The 26,824-nt window shown below is 30.7% G+C and overlaps 3 protein-coding genes across 3 annotated transcripts; 2 read left to right on the top strand and 1 right to left on the bottom strand.

Annotated features, from left to right (window-relative positions):
• On the top strand, nucleotides 1-10,581 carry LOC101499281 (uncharacterized). Its single transcript, XM_012716550.3, has 18 exons — nucleotides 1-181; nucleotides 419-499; nucleotides 2,141-2,328; nucleotides 2,450-2,554; nucleotides 3,812-3,912; nucleotides 4,389-4,467; nucleotides 4,769-4,780; nucleotides 4,928-4,993; nucleotides 5,624-5,692; nucleotides 5,791-5,847; nucleotides 6,240-6,317; nucleotides 6,628-6,725; nucleotides 6,811-6,856; nucleotides 7,067-7,194; nucleotides 9,200-9,308; nucleotides 9,427-9,489; nucleotides 9,863-9,925; nucleotides 10,160-10,581. Exons 1-18 carry the CDS (start codon nucleotides 76-78, stop codon nucleotides 10,292-10,294), a joined length of 1,584 nt encoding a protein of 527 aa, XP_012572004.1. The 5' UTR covers nucleotides 1-75; the 3' UTR covers nucleotides 10,295-10,581.
• Nucleotides 10,582-13,596: 3,015 nt separating this feature from the next.
• On the top strand, nucleotides 13,597-19,445 carry LOC101498961 (uncharacterized). Its single transcript, XM_004503063.4, has 9 exons — nucleotides 13,597-13,801; nucleotides 13,873-13,921; nucleotides 14,037-14,125; nucleotides 14,202-14,258; nucleotides 15,194-15,256; nucleotides 15,343-15,408; nucleotides 17,374-17,460; nucleotides 18,433-18,526; nucleotides 18,624-19,445. The coding sequence occupies exons 1-9, from the start codon at nucleotides 13,697-13,699 to the stop codon at nucleotides 19,151-19,153; spliced, it is 1,140 nt and encodes a 379-aa protein (XP_004503120.1). The 5' UTR covers nucleotides 13,597-13,696; the 3' UTR covers nucleotides 19,154-19,445.
• Nucleotides 19,446-25,277: 5,832 nt separating this feature from the next.
• Nucleotides 25,278-26,818, bottom strand: LOC101494386 (aspartic proteinase PCS1). The gene has a single exon (XM_004503135.4). The coding sequence runs from the start codon at nucleotides 26,794-26,796 to the stop codon at nucleotides 25,621-25,623; it is 1,176 nt and encodes a 391-aa protein (XP_004503192.4). The 5' UTR covers nucleotides 26,797-26,818; the 3' UTR covers nucleotides 25,278-25,620.
• Between the last annotated feature and the right edge of the window lie 6 nt (nucleotides 26,819-26,824).

Genomic DNA, 26,824 nt, shown 5'->3' with positions numbered 1-26,824 from the left:
CGGAAAATTCATAAAGCAACATAAACCCCTACAAAAACTTTGTAGCAGCTACCCTGTTGATCCTCACCGGAAGAGATGTCTCTGCGCGTGTCAATGGCGAAATTGTTCAAAAAACTTCGTTTTCCTGCTTCCAACGCCTTCTCTACACTTTCCACCAATTCATTGCCCATCTCATTTTCCGGTACGTTTCATTCTTACTCTCCAATTTCACTCTCCTTCTGATTTGATGGCACTCTCCAATTTCAACCATTTTCGAATTGAAAACACAACGAAATTATTACTTTATGTTTTCACGAAAGGAGCTTTCTTTTTGAAGTTGAAATTTCACTTATTTACAGTTATTCTGCATAAGGAAGATGATTTTTTTACTTATTGTTATTACTCTGTTGAGTAGTTATTATTTTATGTTATTTTTCAGGTAAAACATTTTCCCACTGGTATCAAAGTGGAGCATATGGTTGGAGAATAAATCTTAGGGATCCTTGTTTATGCTGGACATGTAGGTATGCTTTTTATAACTAACAGATAAATAAATTGTATTATTGTTATTTTCAATGTGTAATGACGCCATATTTGTAGTTTCTGTGATGATTATTCTATTGCTATACTTAATTCAATATGGAGACAACTCTTCTAAGTGTGAGCTAGGGAGCAATGTTGAATCTTTTAATTGTATGGAGTATATGTAGTAAAAGAAAACCTGTTAACTCCAACAGCTTAAGTTTCTAGGAGCTGTCCCAAAAATAGGTTTCGTGACTGACACACATCTCATGCAAAAAACTTTAGTCTGGAAGCATGGATAAAGAAAAAACTCACCCTTACCTTTTATTGAATTTTCTTTTAATTAAGACAACAAAGACAGTGAAGATTGAAATCTTGATAAAAAGAGGATGTGATACTGTTAGGATATTGCAAATTATAATATTGAAGATTAGAGAAACATCTTGGTAGCTAACAGAAACTGTGTAAAGGAACCAAGTAACCAAACAAATTATGTCAGGTGTAAGCATGGTTTCTTGTTTTTGTTTTTTTTAATCTATAACATAATAATTTTTCTTTGTATGTTGCACTTGCACCTCTTTCCGTGCTGTTTACTCTTCAGTGCATTGGTCGTTCAATGGGGTATTAAAGCTACTTGCTTCTCCTAATATACTCTGGAAACTAGTTAGTAGTTACCGACATTCATAATGACCAAACAAAGTGATTGTCAAAAAAAGCTTCTCCATGCCAATCACCATCACCAGTTCTTTTGGCCTTCTCTGTCTCAAACTCTCAGTGCAAGACATAATATAGTTGCCCTGTTGAATATTGTTACGTTCTCCTTCAGCTTTCTAATCTGACATCCAGAAATGTTGAGTAGACATCATGAAATTTTCTTGGGTGTTTCTTGCCTCTGTTTGCCTTGAACCTTTGCTCAAGTGGATTACAGAGTTGGTCCTAAATAGGGTTGTGTTAGGTAGTTGACAACCAGTGTGAAACCTCATTGAATCTATATGAATGGATTAGTTTAGTGTGAAAAGGTGAAACCAGTGTTTTTAATGAAAGTTCCTTAATGAAGTTTCCTTCTCTTATTTATTTATCCGAAGAATGCACTACTTGATAATTCTTAATGAAATGTTATTTTCATGGACCCATCTGTTGAATCAAAAGATAACTCATACACATTTATGATGAGTCAATAAAAAAGTAAAAACTAACAATTCTTCAAATCTTTTTTGTTTCCTATATTTTGGGATAAGACTTGGTGGTTGTTGTTGTATATTTTGGAAATCATGTGCATTAAGGGTCTGTTTGGTTTCAGAAAACATTTCTTTTTTCCACAAAGCTGCTATCTGTTTTCACTTTTTTTTTCTTCTATTTCCGAAGATTTTTAAAGGAAACGTGACCACCTTTTTTTCACAATTTTTGATAGAAATATTTGAAAATAGGAAAAAAGGTAAACACGAGACAACAATTTTATACTCAACTGAACATTTTCCGAAACCAAACATGCCTCTTGTGATATTTTACAGAATGGTTGTTTGTTGAAATTTTTTCCCGTGGAATAGTATTTAATTGTGTAGTAGTCAATATTAATATTTGAAATTGATTAAACAATATTGTCAGATAGTTTCAATTGGCTACTCTTATTTTTATGCAGTTGTGACTCTAGGGATTAGTGCCAACACTGTGTTTGCAGAGGATGCAACGGCCAAAACATCTTCCGATAATAATCCTGGGGATGATTTAACTGGATTTAGAAAAATTGAGGATGGTTCTGTAGCCTCAAATATACATACAGCAAAATGGAGAGTCTTTACTGATAAAGCAAGAGAGCTTTTTCTACAGGCATGCAGTTTCTTCCCGTTGCTTTGCTTTTAATTTCTATTCAGTTCTGTTATATATGCTGCCTAGTAGAAAAAGGATGTTGTTGTTGATTATGTATTATTATTTGTCCACGTTTTTTTAGGGAAAACTCAATGATGCTGAAAGACTCTTCCTTTCTGCCATACAAGAAGCTAAAGAAGGTTTTGGCGAGCAAGATCCGCATGTTGCGTCTGCATGCAACAATTTGGTTGTTTTACCTGCACTTGATAATTGTTTCTTTATTAAATGTTTTGGGAACTATGCAATAAATTATGGAGAATTTTCCTTTTGAAGACTGTTATTTTCTGTAATGTTTTTTATGAAGATTTATAGGAGAGAGAATGGGAAAAATACATCTAGGGGAGGATGAGGTTACCTCCTACTTTAAAATATTAAGGGTATGTTTGGATGGAGAGTGTTAGAGAGGAGAACTTATTTTTCTTTTTAAAATTAAGGAAGCTATATAATGTTTCTAAAAATAAATTAAGCGTGATTGAAATGTTATCTATCATATTATTCTCAATTTTTTTAAATCTCAAATATATATCAAAATATAGACTTATCCTTCCAAAACCCTCAATCCAAACATCCAGGGCACCTGATTCTTGCTGTAACACAATATTCTAGTTCTTGTAGACACTTATTGAGTTGATGCCTTTCAATGTCTTTTTTTAAAAAAAATCATTTTTATTCTTCTAGTTCTTTGATGACTTTAGACTACTTTTTCTTAATTATATTTTATTCTTGTATTTGCATACATTTTTTTTTGCTGAGGTTTGTTCTATCATTGTGTTGTTTCCCTTGTGGATTTAGCTTTTGTTTCCTTACAATGCACTCTTTTTTTCTTCACCTTGGTTTTATCCCTTTGGATTTTCCTAGTAAGGTTTTCAACGAGACAATTGCCGTTCTTGCACATTGTTGTTACATTGGGTATTGGTCTAGTCCCCCAAGTTGTAATTTTCCTCTTTTTATTTTAATATACTTTTTAGGGTGCTGTAAGTGATAGGTGGTTGATCTGGTGTGTCAACATAGTTGGGATGCCAAATCTACCACATGATGCTTTTTCACCTCTGTAGCACCGACACCTCTAATCAAATGTGTGTCCCGGTGTCCAACACCGACACCTTAATTACGTTCGATTAATTCATTTTCTCAAATTCTTATCGGTATCAATGTTTCAGTGTCAGTGTCGTATTTGGTATTCATGTTAGTATCCGTGCTTCATAGTTTTGCACTCTATTTTTTTTTTTGGGTTAGAAACATAAAAATTCTGAACTTCTGTTAAGAAACATTTGCACATTGATCATAATTTTTAAAAAAGGAAAAATGATGTAGTCTACATACCAAGAGTTACAGCTGCAGAAAATAAGAGACAGTGTGGAATTTACCCCTATTGTTAAGGTTAATTGAGAAAGTAAATGAATCTATTATTACACAACTTAAATTTCTATTATTGTCTTTTCAGGCCGAGTTGTACAGGGTCAAAAAGGCATTTGACAAAGCAGAACCATTGTATTTGGAAGCTATCAAGATCTTAGAAGAATCTTTTGGTCCTGACGATGTAAGGTAGGGTATTGCTGCCCATCATCAACGATGCTTCTACTTTATTGTTACTAGGAACAAAAAATGTCCATAAAATAAATGAATGGAAATGATTATAGAGGGCTTGCATGGGTCAGACTTAATGCCCTTGAAATAAAGGAACATAAATGATGATCTAGGGTTTGCATGGACCACGATTTTTGTTCTGTTCTTTGAAATAAATGAAAGAACTGCATCAAGCTTCCTGAAACAGTTCTCCAACTATGTTATTCTGATTTCAAGTTCCTATGAGTTTTCTTGGTATGTGGCATTGCCAACTTTTCTTTTTGATTGATAGTGCAAAAAAATCTTACACTGGCAGTGGGTCGAATACATTTTCTATCAATTAAATTTGGTTTTTCCTTTTTTTCTATTATAAAATTTCGTTTTTCTACATGAGTTATTCAATGAAAGTCTATCAAATTAAAATCTAAAGCCTATGGCTAACTGTGATCATGCAGGGTTGCGGTTGCTGTTCACAACCTAGGGCAGTTCTACCTTGGACAGCGGATGTTGGAAAAAGCTCGAGTTAGCTATGAGGTAATTTGTTGAATTTAACAAACTTGATCTTGATGATCCGTGTGCTGATTTTTTTTATCCATCTATTGGATTGAAGATACTTTTTTAAACAATTCTAACTAATACTTATCAACTTCACTCCATTTTCATATAACTCTCTATTGTATTTTCAAGTATGGTAATTAAGCAACCGGTTATGGCATATTTGGGCACACATAATATTTTTGTGGCACTAACATGTTCTTATAGTGCTATTAGTCATTTATTTCGCGTTCCTTTGATTATACTGACCACATTATCTCCTAACTTTGTTTCTTAACAGCGCGCTTTGAAGGTATGGATCTATTATGCTGCGGCAGAGACAGTTATTTTCCTCTGTATACTGTAATGACTTTATGATTCATTAGTATATGTTAAAACCATTTCATTGTTTAATGATCAAGGCCATATGCTGTCTTAATGTCAATGCCTATTTATTCAGATAAAAAGGCGTGTTCTGGGATATGAACATTCAGAATGTTCAGATACAATGTATCAAATCGGCATGGTAATTGTTTGTCCTTTCACTATACTCTTTTTAACTCTTGTATGCCTTGTTTGGTAAAGCAGTCTGATACTCTCTTTAGAGATGAGAAATCTTGATTTTAAGATGGTGGATGGGAGACAAAGTTTCTCTTTGTTTTAGAATGTAGTCTAGGAGAGAAGTGCGACAAGGATTTGTCATAGATATCCTTGGTTACTCCTCTTTCGTAAAGTTAAGGGGGGTATTTTCGTTCATTAAGCTTTGCATATGTGTACTTCTTCTAAGGTTAGATTCTTGTTATATATTGTTTAGTAACTTTAGTTCTCTTTATATTGACATGAAAAAGCATTTCTATCCTCTGATTTCTCTTTCATGTTTTCTTAACAATTTTCTTTTATAAAATTAAGTGCGAATTAAAGTAATGCCTGAAGAAACACTAAAATAAAGAAGTTTCCTTTACTTGTATTTGCATGGTTTGTGCCGTGAAGCAATGTTCCATGATAGCTTGATAGTGATTAAGAACTCTAAAATTTAAGGGGATTATCTTTGTAATTTATTTGCTCAGAATGTGATTGCGTTGGTGGTGACCCCTCTCTTCTGTGTTTCTTGGATTTTTGGCTCAAATGTATCTTAAGCTGCAATATTTGTGTTCAGGTGCTGTATCTTGAAGGAAAAGAAAAGGATGCCGAGGCCCTTATTAAGGACTCTATAAGCATGCTAGAGGTGCACAATACATTTTTATCTTACTTAAATTTCCTCAGCCATGGGGTTTGGTAAACTTAATTTTTTTTGTTCTTAAGCTATTTTATTTACCTGTGCAGAGAAGTGCTGAAGGGGAGTCACTTGTATGCATTAGAAGACTCCGTTTCCTCTCACAGGTGCTTGTTTTAATCTTTTTGGCCCCTGAAATAGTGAAAGTTCTTTGATAAATAGTGATTTGTATTAGATGAGAAAATTATGTTGTTTTTTCAATGTTGATTAGAATGAAAAATGACTCTTCCTATTTCTTTATTGTGAATTTGTACCAACTGCCAAAAGGACGAACCATATTGTACATGATGTGAACAGAAAATACCATCTAGGCGGAAAAAGGACACTTAAAACCTGAATAAAACAATCCAAGTATATTAAAGTCTCTTATACTGGTTGCTAGGGAATTTGATATCTTCCCCAAGTTCTTTATGCATTGTCCACCTCAAAGTGGTTCTATTCCAACTTCTCTGTTCTAATCTTCTTAATGATATTAACCTATTGTTATAATTTTTTCCAGATATATTTGAAATCACATCGACTTGATGAAGCTGAGATGGTACAGAGAAAGATCCTAAATATAATGGAATTGTCAAAGGTTCTTTTTGTGAACTTCTTTCTCCTCTTCTGTTTTCAAATTTACTTTCTTCAATAATAACGATGATACATGCATTAATTACAAATCTGTATAAAATAGCGAGTGAGTGGAAGATATTCCTGAACAATTAAAATAACCTCAGTTGTCAAATATATGTGGTTGCTTTTTTTTGCTACACTTTGTCATTTGCTTCTTTTAGACTTAATTGTGATAAGCTTTCTAAATGAAATAAAAGAAAATCTTGCGAGCTTAGTGATATTTCATAATCTGTTGTCGTTGTTAAAAACATGATGGAATTTGTGTAATACAGGGATGGAATTCCTTGGACACAGTTATTGCAGCTGAATCCCTGGCCCTGACCCTACATGCATCATCCGAAACAAAACAGTCAAAAGAGCTTCTTGAAAGGTTATTTTAATATTTTATTAATTTATCAACACTTCGGAAATTACCTTTGACCTTATGCAATTGAATCCCTCTCTCTCTCTTGCAGATGTCTTGAAGTCCGGAAAGCCTTACTTCCTAGTGTTCACATTCAGGTTAGTTGTTCCTTTAAAGGGATTTTGGCAATTACCATTCTATTTAGATTTCAAATCCCTCTAAAGCCTTACACATAGTATTGTTTTTATTACATGTATGCTAATGCTTGAGGTGAATATGTTGTTATTGCTTGAGGTGAATCTGTTGTTATTGTTTTATTAAAGTAAAGATAAAATCGTGATTTTTTTTCTTCATTTATCCATGGCCAGATTGGTGCAAACCTACTTCATCTAGCAAGAGTGGCAATACTTGATTCCAGCCAACAAAAAAAAAGCGATGTTTCTAGAGCTAAAGCTGAGCTTGATATGGCAAAGGATCATTTGCATAATTCCATAAGGTTTCTATTAGTTTGATGTGCCTAATTCTTTCATAACTATTTTTACATATAATGCCAAATCAAATTATCATCACACTTATTTATATTTCTTCAGTGCTGATTATTCTTTTTTCGCACTGGGAAGCGTTCATGTTGAAGTCTTTTTCCTTAGTTATTTATGTGTCCGAGTGTTATGGGACTGGTGTTATATGATGTTATAATACGACGTTTTAGTTGTTTACTCACTTTAGGAATGGATTGAATTTTTTCACTTAACCGACAACTTAGATAGATCTTAACTAATAAATATATAGATTTTTATTCCTTTTCAACATGATATATGTTAAGGAATGTCTGTAGGCCATGGAGATAATTAAAATGCCTCAATTGAAAATATTGGGAAAATGCAAGTCCCACAATGTCAATAGATAGAACTCTAAAAGAGTTTATAAAGAGTGTAGTAAGGATCTGAAGAGTATGAAGATGATTCATATTTTAATAAATTAGGATGAACTTTATTTATTTTAATTTGGTTTGTAAAGATTTTTAGTCTGCTTTAATTTGGAATTGTAATAGTTTTAATATAGATTTAGTTAATGTCATGTGTAAATGAAGATACTCTGCTTCCTCACATTTAATTTATTTTAGAAAAACATGATGTAAGCCCAATATAGGTCTAAAGAATTGTGTTACTTATGACCCATTTAAGTTTAGAGATAGTCTTACTATAAATATGCATTTGTAACCTTATTAAGACAAGTTTGAAATGAATTTGAGTTTTCTCTTAATGAGAATATTGAGTGAGATATATTTCCTTTTTGAGTTTTTGGATTAAAACTTACTCGAATCTTATCAATGGTTTCCTTACCATTGTGGGGATTCCTCATTGGCTTATCAATCATCATTGATTGTGGCACCTTCTCCATATTCTCAATCTAATCCATGTTTGTTTCTTTCTTTTCCCTTTTATTTTACCACTTTGTTTCAAGAAACCACTTGGTAGATCCTTAATCTCTTGCGGAATCAACCCAAATCCACATTAGAGTGTCACCCCTTATCTTACAAGCTGGTTTTGTGGTGATGAGTTAAGCCCAATATAAAAACCTAAGAGAAATGAGAATAAAGAAGAAACAAGCTTACAATCTGAAGGTCCAAGGAGCCATTGTATTTAATTACGAAAAAGATTCCTGTGTATAGTCTACTTGGACCTGCTTGATTAATTTTTGTTTTAAAGTTATTGAAGTGTTGTAATCTGATGGTCCTTATTATATAACTGCTTAAGGTATACTTTAATTTCTTCCAAATATTATAGGTTATACAAATAGTTTCTTGATTAAGAATTGAATTATTATATGCATATGCAAGCAATTTTCAATATTATAATATTTGCCAAAACAGAGATTATTAAAACAAACACACATTCACTCCACCAATTAATCCCATTTATTATGGATCAGCACTTGATAATTCACAGCTATCAACGGTATTTTTCGTTATTCACAGCTATCAACGGTATTTTTCGTTTTCCTGACATTTGTTTATGGTTTGGATGTTTGATTTTGGATATCATTTGCTTTGGCAGTTGTTTGTCCTTCAACTTTAGAGCATTTTGCAGTGATTCATATGAGATTTTGGGAAGAAAATAACGTTCAAAATCTTTTTAGGTCTTCGTACTTTGGTTTTTGGTGTCTTTGCGACTTGTAGAAACTATTCTGCAAAATAAAGAAAGAAAAACCAAAAATATTGGTGGCTGTGTTATTCATTGTGATTCTGTTTTTCGTTTTATTATGTCCAACTTTTGCTGGAATTTCTATCCCTTGTCTCTTAATGCAATAGATCTTACATGTAATAAATCAAATTGTTGCACATTGCTGGCAAATAAATTTGTCTTGAAAATGCTGTCTCTAGTCTAAGAAAATTATGTTTGATTCCCTCTTCTCCGATAACAATGATATTTGTCATTGAAAAAATGAAAATTTAGTACGCTTTACCACTTTTTCAATGTATTTCTCCTTTTCCATCTCAGGATTGCGCGTCAATGTTTAGATAAGGTATTGAAACAAAAAGACAAGTTGAAGAAAAACAGTGTGCTTGTACATTCTAAAAAAGAAGCCCATGCAGCACTTGTCATATTGGTTAGTTTTATTTCCCTATTAATAGCTTTGTCTTATTAAAATAGAATTGTGATATATACTCTCTGTAATTAAAAGTTGATGTATTTATTAAAATAAGAATGAAATGAAATTTTTGCAGTTGCAATCACTCAGTACTCTATCATCGGTGGAGTTTGCTAAGCAAGAATTGCAGGAGACTCAGGTTAGAATATGTTGAGAGTCTCTTATTGTATGTGATACGACTTGAAAAAAAATTTATAAGTAGGAGACATCTGTCACCTTACTCACCGATGTTGTAAAGACAAGTTAGGTCTAACCCAAATTCTATCATAGTATTAGAGCCTATCCTAGATATGTTGGACCTCATTATCGGATCATGCTTCAAATGTTCAATATTGAATGTGAAGGTGTTTTGAGAATTTCACATTGAATATGATATGATCTAAAAAAATGTTAACCTTACAAGTCGATTTTGTAAGAATGAGTAGTGCAACCAAATTCAAAGCCCATTGAAAACAAATCTTCTAATTTCATATTCTACCTGGTCTAAATATTGGTGTTCTTTGGCAAAGCAGAAAGGGAATACCAACGTTGAAGCTCAAGAGGCACTTCTTCAATGCATTGCTACTTACAAGGAGGTAAGCATTAACTATTTACATTGCTAAATTTTCTTGGGAACACAGATATGTTTAATTGACTTAGATTTCACTTTTTTTTAGTCAATGCTCTTTATTTTGTTCATTTTCAACAGTGAATTCCATTTTACTAAATTATTGTATATATGAAAGACAAAGGAAAAGAAAGGCATATCATATAGGTACTTAGATGTATGTATTTTGAATATTTATCACAACTTTTCTCTTGCTTTGCAGTTTGTACATGAGAAGTCCATTGTTGATTCTCCTGAAATAAAGAACGAATATCTTTCATGTTTTAAGCGTGCTCAAAGCTTGCTTGGCGATAAGCTTAATGCAGAGGATTTCCAAAAGCTGAATCAGCCATCATGAAGAGGATTTTTTTTCTTTCCCTTTTCTATTTTTTGTGAAAGGGAAATTTTTAGTCAAAAAAGAAATAAATAAACAAGCCGAATTGCCTCAACGGCTTTTGGTGTCAGAAAGAAATGTACCTCTGACCAGGATTTTCAACATTCATTCTTATTGATAATCACACAAAGCATTTCACTGTTTTGTGTAATTATTAATCACATTACTTTGATACTGAAATGTTCTATACTTGTATTATGCTTTGTTGCTACTACAACTATTACTAATTATTAATTACCTGTTTTATTCAAGTAGTAATACTTTTCTGATGAGCAAAATTACAATGTCATGATATCTAGTAATTAAGGTTGAGCCATCAAAATATTTTATTTGTAAAACATTTTCTCTTAGGTAATTTTGCCTCATTTATATCCATACATCTTCACGAGCTATCTACAATTAGCTAAATAAAAATTAAGATGAGACTTTAAGTTTTGTTTTGTTATGATATGATAGAAATATGAGAGAATATAAAATTGAATAAGGATAAGATAATGCATTACTTTATCGTGTATTTGATGTGCATATGATAATATATATATATATATATATACATACATATATATATATATATATATTATATTTAAATGACAATTGCTACTGTGAAATAATTAAATAGTATTTTTTCAAATTAACTTTTAATACCTTTAAATATTATAAATTAACAAAATAGTTAAATAATTAAATAAGTAATAAAATAATTTAATACTTCAAAAATTCATTGGTATTATTAAATAAATAATTTAATTTTTTTTAAGAAAATAATTAACTAAATAATTTTATTTGTTAAATAAATTAAATAAACATATGATATATTATAAGTAAATTAAGAAATCACCTTTGTTAGCAACTTAAATTTTTTTAATTTTAAATAAAACTAATTTTTAGACTATATAAAAGGGAAAAACTACTTTTGTAACAAAATGATATATATTTTTTAAATTAATTATTAATATTTTATTTTTAAAATAAAATTTCATGTTAAAATTTCATTGAGTAATTAAAATGATGAATGGTTGATGATTGCAAAAATATATATATATTAAAAAGAAGTATAAATTCTTTATTATGTTAATATATTATTTTAATTAATTTTTTTGAGGAATAATTAAAATATTAATAACTCATAATAATTTATTATTAGCACTCTTTTTTTATGAAATATGAAATTATTTTAGGAAATTATTTTAGAAAATTATTTAAATTTCAAATTTTAAATAACATTTTTATTTAATTTAAGGCTAAATTACTCTTTTGGCACTTTATGTTTTTTGAAGTTTCATTTTGGTCCCTTAATTAATTTTCTTTTCATTTTAATCCCATAGTTATGGTTCTGTTAGTCACTTTAATGTTTTTTTTTTTGTCAATTTTAATCACAAAAACGTTAAGTACGTGTCAACTTTGATACATTTTCCTCCTCCTCCTTCTTCTTAAAATCAAATGAAACTGTTGTTTTAAAACCATCAATATCCTTCCTTAAAATCAAAGGAAACCACTTATTTGAAATCATCACTATGTTTTCTTGTTGTATTTTATGTTTCTAGCACCCCTAATTTTTCTTCTTTCTTATGGGATCTAAAATGTTTTATAGAAACATAAGGTTTAATGGAAAAACATGAACTCGTATTTTTTTAAAACATTATTTTTCATGATTTTGTATTGAATATTTTTCCGGATCTTGTTAAAGTGTTTTTTATTTATTTATTGTGAATTCAAGTTTTTTAGGTTTGAAGTTTGATGAATTTTTCATGAACTTATGGATTTGTTAAAGTGTGTTTTAGTGGATCTTAGTATGTTGTTTTTTTATTTATCTCACTTGTTTGGTTCTGAATTTGAGTTTGAATGTGAAAAATATGAATTTGTTGTTGCTGTCATTCTTTTAAAGTTTTGTAGTTTTACTAGGTTGAAGTTCAAAGAGGAGGAGGTGACTCAGAGTCAGATATCCAAGTTGACAAGGAGACTCAACTTAATGTTTTTTTTTATTAATACTGACCAAAAGTATCAAAGTGACTAACATAATTATAGTCAACAGAACAAAACAAAACAGAACGAAAAAATAATTAAGGGAACAAAATAAATTTTTGTAAAAAATAACGGACAAAAAAAGTAATTTAACCTTAATATAATTTCAAAATTTATATATTAAAATACTTTTTGTAGAAAAATCTAAAATTGGATTAAATAATAACCCAAGTGAAAAAAAAATTCATTAAGCTAAATTAGCACAAGATGTGCCCAAATATACAAGCATATACATTACTTTAATAATTACAGTAAATAATATCAAGATATAATCTTTTATAATTTTTTATTTGTAGAGCCAAATAACATAAAAACAATGTTTACATATTTATTCATTAATATAAATCAGGGTTAGATATATTTAATAGTCCTACAAAATGACAAACTTTTTAAGTATAGTCATTTAATCTTTATTTTGATTTTTTTTTCATAAATAATATATACGATTATAAATTTACACACAATTGCAATGTCTCATATTTAAATTCGAGAAATTTAATTAATAGTTAAATAGATATTTAATTTCCATTAATAAAAATTTAGTGTTAAAATAATCTTTTTTATTGGTTGTCAACCATTAAATTTGTAATAAAATAATATTTATAATATTAATAGATATAGAGATTACATTTTATTAAATTTTATTTTTATTTAATTAGAGTAACTTAGTAAATTTTGTTTTTATAGTATCAATGTTGATTTTTAACTTAATTTATATTTAGGATAAATGTTTAACTAGAGATATAAATAAGACAATCTTTTTTATTAACTTATAGTATTATGTTTGATTATCAAACACTAAATTGATACAAAATATGATAATATATTTATATCGTATTTTTTATAATCAAATAATTGTTCTTAAGTCGTTAATGAATTTATTTAAGAACAAATTATTCAAAAAAATCTAATTGACTAAACAATTTTCTTGAAAATCAAAGGATTAAAAAAAAGAAAATATCTTTTACTAATTACTACACTATCCACCACAAATGACTTAATACAACTCCTCCAAAGAGACAACTTTTTCAACATAAAAAACAATGAGATTTTTGAAAAATAAGACTACTTTCTCAAAAGTGCAATTTAATGATTTTGAATGATATTATCCTCGACCGATATAGTTTTAACAATTTCAATTTGAAATTAAGAATATGTTTATACACAAATATATGATGACGTGGTACGATAGAAAGGGTTAGATAAATCTAACGGTATAGATGGGTTTGAGTGCAGTGAGTCGATAGGTTGCGTGACTTGAGCGAATCCATATCCCAGCTTCTGGCAGCGACGAGCGAGGTTTCCCACTAAAGCAGCAAGAAACCCTAAGTTCGTTCCCAGCAAATGACTACTCGAATTGCTCCTGGTGTGGGTGCCAATTTGCTTGGCCAACATTCTGCCGAGAGAAATCAAGATGCTACAGCTTACGTTGGCAATCTCGACCCTCAGGTTTCAACCCTTTCTTTCTTACCAATCTCTATTTTCATTTCTACTACTACTAACCCTTCTTTTCTCTCCAGATTTCCGAGGAGTTATTGTGGGAGCTTTTTGTTCAAGCTGGCCCTGTAGGTAACTACTTTCTATCACTCTCACTATATATTTCATTTATTTCACTCTACAGTAATTTAATACATGTAAATTTAACTTTACTTATTATTCTCCTTTTCGTTTCGTTTTGATTCAGTTAATGTCTATGTTCCTAAGGATAGAGTTACCAATCAGCATCAAGGTTATGGATTTGTTGAATTCCGAAGTGAAGAAGATGCTGACTATGTATGTATTCTATTCTATTTTACCTCTTATTATTTCCAATAAAAACACATAAACCTAATTGCTTCTTCTGTTGCAGGCCATCAAGGTACTTAACATGATTAAACTTTATGGAAAACCAATACGTGTAAATAAGGTGCGTTTTCTATTTTTATTTTTATGTGTGTGTTCAGGTATTTAAGTATGGAATTGGCTAATGTAGGAGGAATATGTTTATTATAACAACACTGCTATTCCTGTTTTTTATTCCCTTTAGAATGGCAATTATTACTTTATTTTTATTTATATCGATAGAGATATAGCTTAGTCTTTCTATTAATTGTATATGCACTGTATTTGTTATCAGTTTGAAGTTGGTTAATGCAATGTTATCGATTGTGAGTGGCGGAAAGCCAAAAGTTCACCATTTAAAGCCACCGTAAAATGCCATGGTGCCGCAATTATTCACCAATTGTCTATGTCAGTTGTCAAATAATCCACCATGGCCTATATTTGACAACACTGGGTTAATGTGGTTAGAAAATTTCTGAGCTGCTAGTTCTCTGTTTGGGCCTTGTATGTAAACTGTAAAATAAGACGGAGCTTGATGCTCTCTGTAGAATCAATCAATCAATCAATCAGATCATTACATTCAGAATTAGAACCCTAATTTTCATTTTTCTCTCTTTCTATTAGCTATAACAAAGATAAATGAGGAAACAAAGTGAGTATTAAACTGTTAATCTTAGAGATTGTTAGATAGGATTATCTCTCTGTGCCATTTTTCTTGTACTAAAAATTTATACCCTCATTTCACGTAGAATGGAATCATTAGTGTACCAAATTTGAACTATCAACTAACCAATCCTTATTGTATGTCATTCCACGATGTCAATTGAATATCTCTCATTCTTCACAAGTACTTTATTTTTCATGCTTATAATGTTTGTGTGAGTTTTGTTGTACTCTGTTCAATTTCTGTTGTATAACCTATTTTATGTTTTTGCCCGTCACTTGGTGAAAGAGATATTTCAGTGCCTATACTACTTGATTAAAGAGTGTTATTGATTTACTATTATTTTTTTGTTTTAGGCATCCCAAGATAAAAAAAGCTTGGATGTCGGGGCAAACCTTTTCATTGGTAATCTGGATCCTGTAAGTCACCAACTATGCAACTTTTTCTTTTGAACAAATTCAAATGTGCTTGAGATGTAACAAGATTTTTAATGACTATGTTGCAGGATGTAGATGAGAAGCTCTTGTATGATACTTTCAGTGCATTTGGAGTTATTGTTACTAATCCAAAGGTTTTACTCTTCTCATTTCTATCATCACATCTGATAGTGTCATTTAAGTAAAAGTATCCAGCTAGCAACAGTGGCTAATGCTTTTCATACATCGCCATATTTTTATTTCACCTTGTAGGCATTAATATTTTGTGATTGATGAGGCTTTATTAAGAAACCCTTCTTTGTTTTTTCGAGAATAAAGAATTTACATAATATAGGCTGACTGAAACTACCCTAATCGTAGCACATTTGGAAGATTTTTTCTCTAGTATTTTTTGTCTCCGCCCATGTTCTTTTTCTCATCACCGGTTTTAACTATTTTATAATTCTCCTCGCCCCACCTAGTGCTGTTTTCCTACAGCTTGTGCTTACTCTTGCTGGCATGTGGCACTCATGGTTTACTTTTTTTTCCCGCCAACTATTCAATCTCCCAAATTATTCTGCTTGGAAAAGCAATGTTTAAAAAGTTTAATTTTTAGTCTAATTGACTTACACAGATCTGAAAGTAACAGTGTCAGATTAAGAAAAAAGTAGCATAGAAGAAATTCAATTAAAAGTCAATAAGAGAAGTGAATATCGAAACTCAAATAAATTTTCATTCGGTTCAATACATCTGTTTTGTCCTGCTTTCACAGGGTAAGCCCTCTTCTTAACATTGTTCTTTTAAAATTTCGCAAACCATATATATATATCAACTATTCCTGGTTGAGACACTTGTCTGCACATGAATATTGAATATTCCCTTAAATAAATAATGATATCTAACCACTCCCTGTCACATCACATAAACAATATTAAGTGGAAGCAATAAACATCTTACCGTCGGAATGATGTGATAATGGCTTCGTTCATCAACTGGTTGGGTGTGCAAGCTTCCCCAACCAATATGTCGAGGCCACACAAAAAAAAGGAGGGAGATTTAGTCACCACCCTAAGAAACAAAATATTGTTAATATGGGCCGAAGTGGGTCTTACTGTTGGAATTATATGATATCCATTTCCATCTCAATTATAGTTACTTACTACCTCTGAAATGAAATATAAGCAAAAATGGTAGTTGAAAAGTTGATGTATCTGGTTTAAAATTAAGACTAGATACATCAACTTTTCAGTTACTATTTTTGGTTATATTTCATTTCAAAGTAGTATTAGTTAAGGAGGATACTTATGGTTCTAGCCTTCCTCATGCTGTTTGTTAGTTTGTAATAATTCTTTATTAATAATAAAAAATAGTTTCTACGAATATCTAAGTTATGAGTTATGAGTTTAAGGCATCAATAAATGTGTACATGTTTGTATTGGATTGAGTTTGCTGTTGGGAAAACTTCCTTGTAATTATGAGTGCCCTTGCAATTATCAACCTTCCTTGTAGTTTAGAAAATTTTGTTTTAAAGAAGGATGTCATCTTCTGTCAAGAGCCATTATATAATTTAAATTCATTTCACCACTCACCTCTAATATTTATTTTTCCAACAACAGTGGTACTATAGTATACCTCATTCAGAAACAAAACTTGAAATGTATTTTTAGCTTACCTCTTATTTCTTAGGAGGCAAGAGCTCACAAATTTTGACTCTCACTATCAAGCTGATGACTATTCACAACTCTTACTGAGTACTTTTCCACATTTGTAGGCATTATATGTCCTGATTGTTTGTAGTATGACAAAATGAATGTATCCTCAGAAGGCTCATCTTTATAATTATCTTCCCCATTAAACACCTTGGACAAGTCCACAAGTGAGTTTTGGTTAAGTGCTTTATCTGATGGATTGGATATTTTTTATGTTGGCTGAATCCACTTTCAATTTTAGTTGTGATTATTGTCCTACTCTTCAACTATCCATTTATGTGCATGTATACGTTTAACTTATATCTTGTATCGGACAACATATATTGTGAAGCAAAATTATACTCCTTTAGATGTACTGTATCGATCGTCAAAATTGTGTTTATGATCTGATGTCGAGGCATCTTGCTGCAGATCATGAGAGATCCTGACACAGGAAATTCCCGAGGCTTTGGCTTTATCAGCTATGATTCATTTGATGCATCTGATGCAGCTATTGAGGTATGGCTATGCTTGGTGTTTGAGTCATATGTACAAATGTTTGATGCAGCTATTTTTTGTTATACTCATTATCTTATTCAGCATGCATGGATTGATTATGAAAAGGTTGATGGGTTACAATCTTCTATCTAATCATAAACTCATCGTGGCTGTAAGATCCTGTATTATAAATGTAACAAAAAAAAATACCCATAGTGAAACCTTCAAAATTATTTCCATACCTATTATGTTTTATATTTGACTTCATTAGTGTTTCACTATTCGGTGGCATCATTTAATCAATGACATATTTGCTATATTTCTTGTGTTCTCTCATTTAAATGAATTCATGTTGCAGAAAATGGGTTTGAAAATTGGGAAAAATGCAGATCATTGTTTGTATGACACCATGAAACTAAAGCAGCAGTTAGAAAAGTTGAAGTTGGATATTTGTCTTTTTCCTTATTATTACCTGGGTTATGTATCTTGTAATGCTCCATACTATATGTTGGGAGGAGGTAAAATAAAATGTAACAGAGCATTAAATCAGGGAATATAATGCTTTATTAATAATTTGAAGTGGAAAGCACAACCATAGCTAAAAGTTAGGGAGATAAAAAAGAAATTGATCCTATATTTGGTCTTTGACAGAATCTCCAGATATAGTTGTGGGATTAACTCTTGTGCTAAGGGATGTTTCTTTATTATATTTGTAAATTGTAGTGTGTTTACCAAACAGTGGTTGGTCTCAGGTTCCCCGAATGTGATTAAGTTGAACTTTACCTGCAACGTCAGGGGTTCAAATCCTGGGATCATCACTCTGTAAAGGGGTTTTATCTAACAACCATACAATGGGCTAATCCCATAGTTATGCCTCTTGGGTTTTATCTATTTTGTTGTTTTTTGGGTTTTGAAATCAGTCTCAACCATAGAATATAGAAAGGAATGAGCATTCCCTCATCACCGATAATAAATTCTTTCTACATTTCGTAGGCAATGAATGGACAGTATCTTTGCAATCGTCAAATTACAGTATCATATGCTTATAAGAAAGACACTAAAGGTGAAAGGCATGGTACTCCAGCAGGTAAGCCCCTTTTCTTGCAACTCTAATTTGAGGATCAATTAAAGCCTTTTGTGTCAGTACTGTCTTGGTTATCTTCTCATATTTTTCTATGATACAGAAAGAACTTTGGCTGAAAGTAATCCAACTGCACAAAAGAGCAGGCCTCATACTTTATTTGCCAGTGGTCCCCCAACCCTTCCAAACGTTGCTCAGGCTAATGGTACTGTTCCCGCTCCAGTGCCTCCTCGCCCCTTCGCTAATGGTGTTGCCCCAGCTCCTATTCCTGCCATCCATCCACCGCCTCCTCAAGCTGCAGCCTTCCAGCCTATGCCGGTACCTGGACAGCAAGTATGGCATCAACAGCAGCCAGGTCAACAAATGATGCAACACATGATGCCTCCACCTCCAATGCAGCAGTTCAGGCCACCTCACCCAATGCAGATGCCACCGCCACCACCTCCACAAGGTGTTCAGGGACCTCCAAGGCCTCTTCCCCCACCATCAGTAATGGCAAACCATCAACAATCTGTATGGAGACCACCACCACCACCTCAACAACAAGGTGGACGACCTATGGGATATCCTCAGAACTCAATGCCGCCGCCGCCACCTCCCAATAACCATGGAATGCCACCACATTCAGGTTGAAGAAATGCAATTCTTATGCAATGTTCCTGAATCCTGACCATCTGGAATTTTGCCTGTTTATTTGTTAGTTTTAGTGCGTTAAATTTCTAACTAGAGTGGTGCGGATTGATTGTAATATGAAGAATGTTCATGATAGTCAGAATCATGCCCAACAAGAGACATTTTGGGTTGAGTTTTCTGCACGGTATCATTATTTTTCACACAATCTTTTTGCTGATGTCAAGTAAGACTAGAAAAAGAGCATCAACTATCAAGTAGGCAAATTAAAGTTAGCAATCAACAATTTCTACTACGTTGCATTGTCTCAATTGCATGATTATTTACTAAAGCTCTACCGTGGACAGCACTGCAATGCAACTCCTAATTTTGTTATTGAATTATACTGCGTTGGTTGACGAAGTCCATCACGCCACATGCCAATTTGTAGTTTCACCAATATCGCGTTGCTGAAATGAAACATTGAGGTGCGGAGAATATACATCCCAAATTTGATCTAATTAAATATTCATATTACGCGATTAAAATTTTCATTAGTCTCTGAAATATTTATGCGTCATTAATGAGTTTTTAACTTTTCTGATAAGTACAATAAATCACAAAATATGAACGAAAAATGTCTCAATAGTTAATTTGATGGTTCCATTCTCAAATCATGAATGAAATTTATTTTTCTGTAAAATAAACATGATAAACTAATAGCTTACATTGAACTCACTGAGTATTTTTTATTCTCATTTAAATCAGATTCTAGATATATAATGAAGATTATCATTTTACAGTTTTTTTCAACTATATCCTAATTTTGTTGTTGTAATGCAACTATATTTTATTTGGCAACTATACGACAAATTTTGAGAAAAAGTTTATCCGAAAACTGAAGATCATGATAGGTGTAATGTTTTTTTTTTTTTTTATTTAAAAAATATATATAAAGATAGATGTAATGTGGACACCTAATGAATGACCCCAAAATTTCTGGACAACATAAGGACAACAAAAAATGACTTTGAGATCGTCATCCACACTCTTATAAGCTCCACCTTAAACCAAAAAATAATAACAATAAGCAAACCAACAAAAAGAATTCCCTAGTCAAACAAAAAGAGAATAAGAACTTGAAATATAATATAAAAAACTAAAAATATGAAGAATCTCTAAAAGCAAATTATTACAAAGTGGGACAATTTCCCTTAGCATCCATAAGCTCCCTTGAACACATTCTACAAAAAGTGTGTCCACAAGGTGTAAAAGTAGCACCCTTATGTCTCACCATACAAATACAACAAGTATGTTCCATCGCACTTTCTCCATCTTCATCATCATGACCACCATCAAAATCTTCATCATCACTTAATATATACCTTGACCCGATGCGGCCTGAGCATGTGTAGGGTATGCGAGTTCGCATAGCTTCAAATTTTCAGAGGTAAAATTCTTTTTTTTTATAGTATAAAATATTATATAATAAAAAAATAATTGTATTGATTGGTTTTTCAAGCAATGTTTGTATTGATAGATATATTGTATAACTACTTTTGTTATAATTTTATTGTAGTTTTAATTTGATTTAAACTTTTCAACATTCACTTATTATATTAAAGAACATCACCACGAACACCCGTCCAAACTCAACAATTCCATTCATAATTAAACACATTAGATAAACAAAATACAAAGTGAGAATCTTAATAAGTACAATATTCATTCTCATCCCTTCCCATACCTTAATTAACATTCTAATCTATCATTACATCAATTTTTAACATAACAAACCGGGAAAAAAAATAATTAAACTTATGTTGAACCATTCATCTCCCTTTTCCTTTTAAATCATTCTCATTCTCTCTGTTTCAAGGTTGAACCTAAAAGAATGAAAGAATGGAAGATATTTTGGTTGTTGGGAGGGAAAAAAGAGGAAAAATGGAAGATATAGAGAGGAATACAGTCTAAGTATTTTGTGTCAAATATTATGTTAGAATAGCATTTCTATCAACCTTTGTAGTCCCATGAGCAAATAATAGTTCAACACATCACAAGTTAAGCTTCACTTTTATACTTCATGTAATCAAAATAAATATTGAACTTTTTTAATCTAATGAATTAATTACAATTCAGTTGATGACAAGTTCACTCCACCGTTGTAGTTTATTCGATCCCGAAGAAAATGAACCCTTAGAGTCTAATGATCTAATCATAGTTTAAATAATCACAGTTTAAACATCATTGTAGCTCATTTGACCTAGAAGAAAGATCAAACATTTCAAGAAAATTATAATATTAAACCCTAAGATAAAATTATCTTTGCAAAAAAATTATATTTAGTTTGTTAAAGAAAATTAAATTTTTTATAACTGGTAATAATGATTTTATTTTTAAATATATTAATTTCAATAGATTTTAACTTACTCTTATGATAAAATCATACATATTTTTAAAAATAATTTATTAGTATTTTAGTTTTAAATTTAATATGTTTTTATATTTATTAGATTTAAATTTTATATTTTAAATTATATTTGATAGGAGTAGTTAAAAAATATGATACATTGATTTGATTCATAATACAATAAATGCATATTTAGAGGTGTACAGAGGTCAATTTGATTCAATGTTATCGAATTATAATATCTAAATTTTAAGTTCAATTTTCAACCCAATTTTTTTTACACAAAACTATAACCAAGTCAACCTGGTCTGAAGCTGGTTGGTTTGAGTTGAGTTTGCATGTCATAAATAAAAAATATTTATTAATTTAAAAAAATAATATAATTAAATTTCAATATTTGAACACATCAATAATCATAAGATATTATTTAATATTTAAAATAAATTCACAAAATACATAAAGCTGCTAAATTAATAACAAATCCTCAAATTAAATACAACAATTCAATTGTAATTATACGTTAATAATAGAAAAATAATTTTTACGTATATATTTATATAGAGAAGGAGGTACATGTGTTTAAAATATCAAATCTATTATGTAAATATGATATTATTGAATTTAAACATGTTGGATTCAGACTTAAATAAGTTGAGTCAAAATCAAGATACATATTGCGTTTGTTTAGGCAATTAAGGTAGCAAGTTAGCTTATACTTGTGGACATCTTTAATTATATTTGTAGGTTCAATTCCTTTGTTTTGTGTTTTTGAAATTTTATTTGTTTATTTTAATAAACATATTTGACATATATAGTGAATTAAATAAATAAATTATCCATTATTTTTCAAAAAATATTTAAATTATTTTTTATTTTTTTCAATTATACTATTTAATTAATATGTATTACTCTCATTCTACTATTTTTTATGTTGTATTTATGATAAATTATGAATACACTACTAATTAATCATGATAATTTAATAAAAATATTATTTTTTGTCTTTTATTTATTAAATTTTTAATTTGTATATAATGATCAACTGAACAGTTCAAGCGAGAACTAATTAACTTTTCCATTTTTATTTCTAGTGTTTCAAGGAAGACAGTGGTTTGCTATTTGGAATTTTTACTATTTTGTGTGATTATTTTTTTTGGAGTGTTGGATGTACATTTATAAATCGAAGAGTTTTAATATATTTGTTAATTTTTATATTTTTAAGAAAATAATTTTATATGGAAAAATATTATTTTATTATTTATAAATATGATAGTTTTTTATATATAAAAATGTTTATCATTCACTATTATGAATAAAAAAATCAATTTTATTTTATTGATACTTTTAATTAATAATATTTAATTGTCATAATGATATAAAAATAAAATATAATTTCAAAAATATAATTTTAAATTTTAAATTTAAATATCAAGCACACCTCTCTCTATATATATATATATATTCAACTTTCTTTTCTTTTTATTTGGTCATCTTTTTTTTTTCCTAGTTTTGTTTTCAACTGAAATAAAATGTGATGTCATTCTAACAAGGCATGTATAGACAAATTTAAAAAGAATATTCATCTTTAGTGATTCTAAATATAAATAAATGTCTCAATAAGGACAAACATAAAATATAAATAAATGTTTCACAAGATGTGTCTAACTATAATTCAAATTTTAGTTAAAAGAAATATTTATAGACATTGTTGGAGAGTCTGAAGGAGAAAGTAGGGTTGGGCAAGAGCTTTGGAAGAAGAGAAATAAAGAAAAATATAGAGAGAATTTTTTTTTTGAAATAGTTAACGACAATTTCATTAAAAGAATAAATTAATAGATAAATTATATTATTGTATGTCTTTTAATTTTAGAATGTCACTTATCTAAGGTTAAAATTCGAAAATAAATAAGACCACTAAAATTTTAGGGGTAATTTGAATGATTTTTTGTTTGTAAATTAGCATGCACATAATTTGTATATACCGAAACGGCAAAGTTGTATCGTAGAGCATGGTTAGCTTGACTACGTGCCAATCCAATTCGAAACATGGCATATGCATTGCGTTGGGATTAATGCATTTTTCTGGAGACAGAGGTTAAAATTAAACACTGAAAGTGAAAGGGAAATCATATCATATCCACGCTTTTATTGCCAGCTGGCTCCTATAACTATTATTACTTCTACCAATGTGCTTGATTGTGACGTACCTTCTTTTCCATTCATCTATTCTCACTTTGTAACAAACCTTTGCCTTTTGAGCTGTAAGTTTTTTTTTTGACCAAAAACAAGAGTCGTAGGTTCTTAGAACTTCCATGTCCAAACAGTGGCCTAATCTTTGTGGGACTAAAATTGTTTACTTTTATGACTCAAATTAATATTTCCTCTCTCTCTCTATATATATTATAAGATCTTTCAATATATTCTATAAATATTAAAAAAAATAGGTGTAATAATATATTAATTAAAAATATTAATATTTCCTCTCTTTTTATATATATATATATATTATTTACTCTTATTAATTAGTATTTTTAATAAACAAAATCATTACTAATATATATTAAATTTTGTGAAAGATCTTCGATTTTAATATCTTATATTATAAATTTTCAACGTCCTTTTTAGATATGATAAAAAATGGTGATAATAAATTTAATATTTTTAATTTTAAATATAAATAAAAAAAGTTTAATTCAAATTTTAAATTACATACATCTATTTTTTTGATCATACTTTTATTTATCTATGAAACACTAAAATAATGTTAATTTTATGTGCAATGTTATTGAAAGTATATTTTATATATAAATATATTTACTTTGACTTTTTATTTTATAAAATAAATTATGAGTAATTATAACAAAAATATATTTTGAAAAAAAAATAAATACACACAATAATTTGAGAGGTATTTTTATCTTTAAAGACAATTTTATTCTTAAATGTGATTTAGAATTTACAATAGAATAGTACTCTAATTAAAAAATATAATTAAATTATGAACTTTAATAAAAAAATATTTTTTATTATAATTATTTTAATTTTTAAAATACTTTTATTTAATTATACCGTGAATTAATATTACTCACATTCTTTTTAATATGAAAATTTTTACTATATATTTTTTACATTAATAATACAGTAATATCTGACAAAGATAATTTAATAAAAATAATAATATATATATTTCATCTATAGACTTTTTTTATATGTATGAAATGTTTGATAACTCAATTATTTTAAGACTAAAGGAGAATGTAGTTCTACTCTAGCCATTGACTGGGTCTTAATTGGTGTTCAAGCTCTCCGTTGATATTGGATTGTTTTGATTGAGCACACTTTTTATGAAGGTATTGAATGTGCTAAAATTACTAGTAGTTAGCTAAGTTTGGTGTCTCTTCTAATGTCTCTCTTAACACTGGCTTGCGTTCCACTTCCAACCATGTTCTTCTTGTCCATACTCTTGATTTCTTGCGCTTAACATTAGTAGTTTTTTTTTTTTTTTGGTCTTTTGTTGCTTTATTTTCTACTTTATAAAAAAAAGTTAGCATAACATGCAGAGGCTTCTTTTTTTGGCGGAATCATAACATGCAGGGTAACTAAGAATGCCTGCAGAAACGAATATCTGATCCACTTCAAAAGTAGAGATTACACATAATTATAATGAGATTAATTGCGCAACTTAAGTTATAAGGAGGAGATCCACATTCACATTATATATATATTAAAAAACAATGGTTCACATATAAAAATATTATATTATGATGATATATAACCTCTCTAATCCTCGTATATACATAAATCTCATTCACATTAGTGTACATGATTAATTAATTACTTAAAGAAAGCCTTGACTCATGCTGCGAAAGAAGCCCCACATCTTAAGAACGGTCGTAAACTATTGTCGTTTACACGTGTGGCATCATAAACCGTGTGATCTCATCATCGGTTTGATGATCACTGACCACACAACATTAGATATTTTTTCTTCCTTCGTACAAAAAGTCTTCCCCACTCAACCACCGCCGACACACGAAAAGCAGCATACACCACCACGCACCCAACTATACCCCATCATCACTTACTTCGCCAATCTGCTACAATCAGCTCTACCAAAGCCAATTCTACGATGAAGCAGATCAAATTCTACCCACATATTTTGCTGATGAAAATTCCCAATAATGTTACTAGCCGCACCTAATTTATCGGAGCTTCCAATCCCAACACAGTGGACCCCACCCCCTACGTCAGCAAGTACTCTCTCCTTCGGAATCACAACCTCCACGCCTCTTTCAAATTCAAACACCATCTCACCTATCAGCCGTCCGATCTCAACCGCATTACCATCGAAACACATGTCAGCTACCCCGCCGTACACGTAACCCTTTTTAATCCTCGACCCCACAGCTCTAACCACTTCTGCCCGCACTTTATCATAAGCATCGCTAACTAAATATGTGAATTCGGATCCGGAGTCAACCATGGTTTGACCCGACCCACCTGCATCGGCTCGGAAAACCGCCGGCGAAATGCTCAGTTTCTTCCCGCCGATTCTTATACCTTGCATAGGGATAGTGTAAGCCAAGGGGTCGAGGTTCGGCATGCGTTGACTCTTGGAAAATGTCAACATTCCGACGTAACGAAACCCTTTAGAATTCGGGTTGTTACCGAGGTAGAATGACCCGGTTGGAGAGATTCCGGGTCGGGTTTGACGGGTTGGTACACAGTAGGAGAATTTGGTAATTTTGGACTGGTGAGCAAAGGACAAACGGCCGAGATTCATTCCTAAAATACCCCGGGGGTCAGTTGATTCTGTGGCGCAGCCGAGGATTAGAGGAGGGGTAGAAACGGAACGAGAAAATGTGAATTTTTCTCTGACGAGATTACCCTCAGCGTAAGTGCCGTCTGCGTAAAAATATGAATAGTGGCAGAGGCGGTTCTGGTCACAGGAAGTTGGGAGGGTAAAATCGGGAATTCGTGGTTTACAAAGAGGGTGAGTACAAGGGAGGATAGAGAAAGTTGAAGAGAGAGAAGGATCAAACGACGCCGTTGGAGGTGCTTTTTTGTGACACTGAATCCACGAGAGTTGGCTTCCTGTGTCCAACACCATTTGTTGAAGTTGAGGTGGAGTTCCAATAGGAAGATTAACGATGAGAGCCATTGAATATTTGAAAGAGAATTTGTAGTTATAAGAAGGTGTTTTGATTTGTGTGTTGTTGTGATTTGAAGTTGAAATTAGTTGAGATTTGTATAGCATTTTTGAGGTTGTGTTTTTGGAGAGAGAA

The sequence above is a fragment of the Cicer arietinum genome, chromosome 6 (assembly GCF_000331145.2).
Source record: "Cicer arietinum cultivar CDC Frontier isolate Library 1 chromosome 6, Cicar.CDCFrontier_v2.0, whole genome shotgun sequence".
Classification (NCBI taxonomy): Eukaryota; Viridiplantae; Streptophyta; class Magnoliopsida; order Fabales; family Fabaceae; genus Cicer; species Cicer arietinum.
Note: the sequence above shows the minus strand (reverse complement) of the source record. Positions and strands in the feature narration are given on the sequence as shown.

Bases quoted from the DNA above. Each gene is read 5' to 3' on its own strand.
- LOC101499281 (XM_012716550.3), top strand. From the start codon at position 76: ATGTCTCTGCGCGTGTCAATGGCGAAATTGTTCAAAAAACTTCGTTTT. The intron at 2,329-2,449 runs GCATGCAGTTTC...ACGTTTTTTTAG, and splicing joins CAAGAGAGCTTTTTCTACAG to GGAAAACTCAATGATGCTGA. The intron at 6,318-6,627 runs GTTCTTTTTGTG...TGTGTAATACAG, and splicing joins ATATAATGGAATTGTCAAAG to GGATGGAATTCCTTGGACAC.
- LOC101498961 (XM_004503063.4), top strand. From the start codon at position 13,697: ATGACTACTCGAATTGCTCCTGGTGTGGGTGCCAATTTGCTTGGCCAA. The intron at 14,126-14,201 runs GTATGTATTCTA...CTTCTGTTGCAG, and splicing joins GTGAAGAAGATGCTGACTAT to GCCATCAAGGTACTTAACAT. The intron at 17,461-18,432 runs GTATGGCTATGC...TACATTTCGTAG, and splicing joins CATCTGATGCAGCTATTGAG to GCAATGAATGGACAGTATCT.
- LOC101494386 (XM_004503135.4), bottom strand. From the start codon at position 26,796: ATGCTATACAAATCTCAACTAATTTCAACTTCAAATCACAACAACACA.